Genomic DNA, 7,508 nt, shown 5'->3' with positions numbered 1-7,508 from the left:
TTTGAATTTAACTAGGCACTCGACATGCTGTTGCTTCAAAATCCTAATGGCACCTGGCCAAGCTTATTTAGTAACGTGCCACAAGCACTCCTTGAATGTTGTCAAATCAGGAAAGTGGATGGCTTTAATGTATAAAAATAAATTCAGTGCTCCAAGTTGATAGAACAAGAGGAATCGGATCTCTCAGTTTAGTTTGCCACACTGCAGCATTTTTAAAATTCCATATGGTATTAGTAAAAGGCTAAAGGGCAGCATTTTTGTTTTTGGAGCTGAGAATTGTATTTTTTTATGCAATCAGAGCGAAGTTGCTGGATTACTTGTATCTGTTGCTGCTGCTGCTGCAAGGCTTGTTGTTGTTGCTGCTGTAAGGCAGAGGAGAGCTGGAGTCTCTGCTGAGGAAGGCTTTGCCCACGTCTGTTCACGGCAGAGCCAAGCTGAGACAACACTACGAAAAGGAGAAGGGGAAAGCAGGCAGGTCAAAGAGGTTGGGTGGAGGTTGTCAGAGTTAGGAAAGGAAGACATAGGAATAGAGTGTAACAGAAAGGGAATCAGTAGAATTAATCTCAAAAGTAAAATCAGAAACAGTGCAGAATAAAGTATACACTGTATAGACACTGTTAGTTGGAACATGCAATTAGATTATGAAGAGCTTGTGGACATGAAACAAATTTCTCATACTGGACTTTAAAGCAGACAGTTTAAAGAAATACTCCTTAATGAAGTTTGGTATGGAAGCTTTGTACAGTTTTGGCAGGAATTGTTCTATGTGATTTAGAGACTATTCAGTTTATGAAACTACCATTCACAAGACAAAGAAGTAGGAAAGTGCATGCTTTTAATTTGCAAGTCAAATTAAGTGTAGCATCTTTTATGTAATCCACACTCTGTCATGATAACTTGATATGTGATTTGCTTTAATTAGAGTAAGGGGAAGGCTTATATTAAACACCAAACTTCATTCCAGTATGAAATTTATCAATGTCACTAAAAAAAACAGAAGGAAACTCTGCCAACACATACCTGCTGCTTGAGGTTGCATAAAGCTCCCTACTCCAGTCAGGTTAATAACAGCAGCTTGCTGGGCAGATAAGGCTTGGTCTTGATTGGCTGGACATTGCTCAGCACTCTGGCAAAAATGAGAAGTTTGATACTTAATTGTGGAACTTTTGTGCCATTGAATGAATAAATTCAAAAAATCAACATGAAAAGATACGAGTATTGCTTTTATTTCTCTTTTAAAAATGCATTCTGCTTTTTATAGTGTTAAATACAGGTAATGGCGTGACTATTCAGATATGTAGAGCAGCCATTATGTGCTCTATACTAGCTCTTCTATAATTTTGGATTTTATAACCTGTTTTACATAGATAGGGAATGTTTTCCAGGACATTAGGATTATCTCTGTTCTTTAACAGAAGTCCCATGCCATCTCTGGCTGCACCACAGGCAACCTAGTAGTAATAACTATAGTTTAGATCCAATCAGGTGATACTTCATCTCCTAATTCCACAAGAATCTGTGTTGCACCTGAAATGGTGGTCCACAGGCAAGAATACTAATCACTATAGACCCGAAACTTCAGGGAAAAAAAGTGAAGATATTTACATCTTCAGATTGTGCCATCCTTTATCTTAAAAAACCCCACCCCAATAATATTGTGAAAGCAACAACTTCACTCAAGAACAAAATAACTCCCCCCACCTCCATTCATTTCTTACACAGATTGGATCATGAGGGGATTGATCAAATGTCCGTTGAAATCAATGTGTACTGGATCATGCGCTATACTAGAGTACCCACATGCATAATTCTTTAAGTACACAGATGGAATGAAAATATTGTCTGAGTACATCTTACATAATTCAAACAGACTTGTAACACACCAGGCCCCCCCAAAAAAAAAAAAAATTGTAAGGAGGCAGAACTTGTGACTGGGCTGCTAAATTGTCATGAGTTATGCAAGATTTCTTTAAGATAACCATGTTAATTAATCACATGAAAAAGAAAACAGAAAGAATTCAGCTAAAAATCACTGTACTAAAGAAACAGTGCTATAAGGTTAGGACATGCTGAGGATACTATAAAATGATGGTACCAACCTCTCACCAAAAACCTACAGAAATTTGTGATAAATGTATGTATATTTTGCATAATGGAATAAAAAGTGTTATTTTGATTAATTCTTCACTAAGCACTTAGATTTCAGCTCAATTAATTTACATGCTTGAAAAAATTAAGTTCATAGTTCAGTATCTGTACGAGGAAATCCTAAGAGTATTGGCTTACTGATCAAAGAACAAAGTAATTACAAACAATAACAAGAGATTCGATGGTTGGATTCCAAGTGCCTTTAGAATACATCTACAGCGGTCTGCTGTCACACCACCACACATAACACCCTTAAAGACCTGTGTGAACAGAGATGACACTGTAGGAAAACTTTTCTGCCATGTGGGATTCCAGGAAACTGCCGTTACCACATACGAGAGCATTTGGGTAAGGTAATATCTTTTATTGGACCAATTTCTGTTGGTGAGAGAAACACGCTTTCAAGCCACACCGAGCTCTTCTTCAGGTCTGGGAAAGGTACTCCCAGCATCACAGCTACACCCATGATGGAACAGATTGTTTAGCACAAGTAGTTAGCACATATTGTAAGGGACCATTCAAGGTAGAGGGGCCTGTTACCTCGTAAGTGAGCTTTTGTCAGTCTAATACTTTATGTAGTATTCAGAGCCACCAAGAGGTGAAAGTAAGGCGGTACAGTACGGTATGGCGTACCGGCAAGAGCCAGTACGCTGTGCCGGACTGGACCGGCTTCTCTGGCAGTGATTTAAAGGGCCCAGGGCGCCAGCTGCTGCGGGAAGCACCTGGCCCTTTAAATCCCCGCATGACCTCAGCTACCAGAGCCCCGGGAGCCAGGTTCTACAATTTTAGGGCCAAATGGAGCCCTACCCTTCGCTAGCACAAAAATCCCAACTCAATTGAAACGGCTAGGGCATAAGCCAACCGCTGACTGATAGGGTTAGGAAGAAACTTTGGTTATTCTACAGTAGCGGGTTTCATGTGTATTCCTCTAAAGCAGCTGGTACTGGTCACTAAGGCTTGGCTACACTTGCGAGTTACAGCGCAACAAAACAGCCCCGGGCGCCCTAGCTCACTCCCCGTCCACACTGGCAAGGCATGTAGAGCGCTCTGACTCCGCAGCTACAGCGCTGCTGGTACTCCACCTTGGTGAATGGAATGTTTGCTGCGCCCCCGCTGGAGCGCTGCGGTGCCAGTGTGAACGAGGTGTTGCGTTACGGCGCTGTGATCAGCCTCCGGAAACGTCCCGTAATCCCCTTAAATGGCCACTCTTGTAATTGTTGTGAAATCGGCTGCAGGAATGCGGAAATGCCCTTTCAAAGCTCCATTTCGGAGAAGCCGGCTGCTTATCAGCGCCGAGAAAAGCAACCATTTACTGTTTGCTTTGAGTGAGTGAGAGAGAGGTGGGGTGAAGAGGGGGGTCTGAACTTACAAGACAGCATGCTGACACACTCTCAGCACCCCAAAAACCCAATCTCTCTCCCCCCACGTACACACAACACATTCCCTGTCACACTCCACCCCATCCCCCATTTGAAAAGCACGTTGCAGTCACTTGCATGGTGGGATAGCTACCCATAATGCACTGCTCCCAATGCCGCTGCAAATGTGGCCACACCAGTGCGCTGAAGCTGTCAGTGTGGACAGACTGCAGTGCTTTCCCTACTGCGCACTACGAAAGCGGATTTAACTCTCAGCACTCTACATCTGCAAGTGTAGCCATGCCCTAAGAATGGGGACAGTGGACTAACTGGAGCACTACTCTGATGCAGCATGGCAATTCCTGTGCTGTGGTTCTGTGTAGGGAGGAGCAAGAACACTCTTCCCTCACCTACTGAATGGCTTCTGTCCACATTAGTGCAGGATGGTGCAAGGCCAGGTTATCTGCCATGTCAAAAAATCACCAGTCTGCAAAGGGACAGAGGAGCCAGCTATAACTACAACCTATATATAGCAGTGGCAACAAAGTGACTGCACTCTTCACGAGGCTTCCTTTCTCCTTAACCTGATTGAGACCTTTTGTGTAAAGGCTCATTTACTTGTTGTTCTGGAGAAAAGGAGAGATACCATTTAATCCATGCATTGTAACTGACACAGAAAAGTGCTACAATCTTCCAACCGATCCTGTAACCTTTGAAGGACTCTCAGACATATCTAGATTTCTACAACATTCAGAGATCCCGTTCCTCACAAGTAACTAACAACCTGTCAGTTGTCAATGAAATGTTTAGTAAACATAGTTTTAAATAAGATTTTATTAGCCCTGTCTTCATGGAGAACTCAATGGATGAGAAATCCGATACCTTAAAATCAGCTCTTTTTTAAGTCATAGAAAAAAAGTTATCTTTATTTAAAATGCTAAGTTTCCAATACTCTGTAACTAAAAGCCTGCTTACCCGACATGCATGTGAATGTTAAAAAACAAAATTCTCTTCTGATCTGAAATGAACAATTTTTAGGCCAAAGAGGAAATGTTTCTGACAAAGTTAAAAGGGGAGTCAAAGTGGAGTTTAGAATGCAATGGGTCTTTCCACTTTCATTATACTATATGAATTCTTATTTCAATTTAAGGCTAGCGAATTCATACAAACCTATGCAGCTGACATCCTATAGTAAATGTGCAAGGCATAATATGAACCACCAGAGGGCTACACTCTCTTTGCCAGTTCTTTGCTAACTAAAACAAAGTTAAGCAATAGAGGAATTGTTAGAAGCAAACCATAATGTTCTTTTCAATATTGGCATGACTACAGAGCTGAAAGGACAGTAGACTAACTGGGAAACACAACTTATTTTTATATTCCTAGATCTTGTAAAAGGAGAAATTATGAATGACTTTTACCATCCAAAAATAGATCCTTGCTATTTAGTAAACTAGAATTGTTCATTTCCTCTTCCTTTAAACAACTACTCCAATCAACCATTCACCACCTGAAAGGTATAATCCAGGGTTTCCCAAACAGGGGTCGCTGCTTCTGTAGGGAAGCCCCTGGCGGGCCGGGCCAGTGTGTTTACCTGCCCCGTCCGCAGGTCCGGCCGATCACGGCTCCCACTGGCCGCGGATCGCTGCTCCAGGCCAATGGGAGTTGCTGGAAGTGGCAACCAGTAAGTCCCTCGGCCTGCGCCGCTTCCAGCAGCTCCCAATGGCCTGGAGCAGCGATCCGCGGCCAGTGGGAGCCGCGATTGGCCGGACCTGCGGACGAGGCACGTAAACACACTGGCCCGGCCCGCCTGGGGCTTTCCCTACAGAAGCGGCGACCCCTGTTTGAGAAACCCTGGTATAATCATTTGTGAGTAAACTATGCGGTTCAACAGTTTTCCAATGTATTTCTGAACTCTTACTGAGGGTAACTGGCACACCTGTTCTCCCTGTTGCTGCGGACTAGAGGTTGCAGGCTGCTGGGACTGCTGCTGTGGAGAGAACTGTGAGAGCTGCTGCTGCTGCTGTTGCTGCTGAAGTGGGTTGAAAATAAGTGAACCACCAGGAAGCTGTTTCAGATTAAAAACAAAAGACAGAATTCAATCACATTCATGAGCCTGCCATTCTCCGGGGATGAGCACAAATAAAGATCTAGATATTAAATTACTTCTTGCAGATACTTTAAAAATGCAGCTGTTTTTGAAAAGGCTTCATTTTTCAGAAATAGAGTCTGCATAAGTTGTAGCCCTACATTCCTAGGGAGAAAAGTATATTATTATCATTGTTCTTTTGAAATACAATTGTGCAGATTTTACACATCGCTAATAAAATGTAGGTTAATGGATACCTGTAACATCAGAATACTTCATTAATTCCATGTTTAAACCATTTTATTTTATTTGGATGAAGGCTTCCTAGTAGTAAATTGTGGAGAATCTGATGCAACAGATATTAATTAAATATGGGGCCTGTTTCCTCTTGCTTACATCAGTTTTACCAACTGCACTGATTTCAACTGAATTATTCTTGATTTATAACAGTGTAAGAGAGAGGAGATTCAAGAGCATAGACTGAAATGACAGCCTTAGGTGTAATGTAAATACAAGCATTTCACTAATACCTTCATAATCACACACACATACCAAAAACTGTTACTGCAATATGAAGGTTAAACAATTAAACTCTCAAGGAAGACAAGAAATGTAAAACAGTTAAGATTCCAACAGCAAAGTTAAATTAGCATACAAAATCCTCCATGGTTTCTAATATATATTTTAAAACAAACAGTGTGATAGCAAGCTGCACATTTAACCAGAGTCCATATACAGATATAAATTTTACTTGTGCATTTGTGAACTGCATTGAGTTTAACTGTGCAACATGACTCTTAATTGCAACCTGTGCAACCTGACTCTTACATTTCATTTCCCAGTGGCACATCCCCTAGTCTACTAAATCCACTATATTCTGTATAAGTGGCACAAAGTGGACTTAAAACAGCTGACTACAGTCAGTGGAGAATTCCCTCCTAGACAGAGGAACTCTCCTCTGACACAGCTGTCTCCTGTGCGAGCCACACCCCATACTCCTGAGCAGCAGGGAGTACAGGAAAGCAGCATGGGGGATCAATCCTACTCTAAGGTTCCTGAAGGATCTTGCACCACTGGTGTAATTTAGAGCTGCTCCTCTGCAGCTCTAACTTGTGCTGGACCAGACAGCTGCCCCCCACCCCGCCCTGCATTTGATCAGAGCTCAGATGCAATCAACAATTTTCCTCCTTGGGTTTTATTTTTTGTTTAAATTAAAGAGGTTTATTCAGAGTTTGTAAACTCCTTTTCTGGAACTATTTGTGTTGCATAGCTTTCTATTTCCGATAGTAGAGACTGCAAGTTCCTTGTATCAACTAGTGAACCAGCTGCACACGCATAGTTCATCTTTCTTAAGACCTATGCTGGTTAATTTACAGGGGATTTCTATTGCACTGTTAATTTTGCAGTTTTCAAACAATCGTAACTAAAAATGAAAACTACTTTTCAGTGAAAGCAAAAGCAAAGGCTGAAAAATGGGATTTTTTTATTATGCAATTAGCCACTTGAATTCAAGTTTCAAAATTTCACTATTTCTACAGCTTATTTTATGTCATTCAAGACTGGTTGATTTGTTAGTGGGGGAAGGATGGCCTCAGGTTTGCTGTTTTATAGACTAATTTTAGTTATCTTTTAAGGCACCTATTCTCTTAGCATAGCCCTTTTCTTGTCTTATGCATTCAAATTAAAATAATAAAATGAAACATTTACAATAAGTGGCATGTCTCGGAACACCTGGCTCCAAGGAACTGGAGGTCTACGTGACCAAAAGCACTAATCAACACATCCATATAGAATTATGCAAACAATTATTAATGTGTCCAAATACATTAATTACCTGTAGTAGATTTAAGGGTCGAAGACCTGAAGCATTTTTTAAACCAAAAGGGCTGCCTGTTAATTAAAAGTAGGCAACC

General features: G+C 41.4%; 1 protein-coding gene across 16 annotated transcripts in view; it reads right to left on the bottom strand.

Moving 5' to 3' along the window:
- SUPT20H (SPT20 homolog, SAGA complex component) overlaps window positions 1–7,508 on the bottom strand; it is a 57,688-nt gene that overhangs the window by 1,033 nt on the left and 49,147 nt on the right. For 5 of the 16 annotated variants that reach the window (XM_045015393.1, XM_045015470.1, XM_045015409.1 and 2 more), the window contains exons 21-24: window positions 7,430–7,485; window positions 5,428–5,574; window positions 1,021–1,126; window positions 318–445 (exon numbers count right to left, since the gene is read on the bottom strand). In XM_045015393.1, the coding sequence (XP_044871328.1) occupies window positions 318–445; window positions 1,021–1,126; window positions 5,428–5,574; window positions 7,430–7,485 (437 nt within the window). The remainder of the gene's footprint in view (window positions 1–317; window positions 446–1,020; window positions 1,127–5,427; window positions 5,575–7,429; window positions 7,486–7,508) is intronic. The other 11 variants (XM_045015452.1, XM_045015460.1, XM_045015507.1 and 8 more) reach the window with 3 other exon arrangements.

This window comes from Mauremys mutica, chromosome 1 (assembly GCF_020497125.1).
Source record: "Mauremys mutica isolate MM-2020 ecotype Southern chromosome 1, ASM2049712v1, whole genome shotgun sequence".
Lineage (NCBI taxonomy): Eukaryota > Metazoa > Chordata > Testudines > Geoemydidae > Mauremys > Mauremys mutica.
This window is presented reverse-complemented; position numbering and strand designations above follow the sequence as displayed.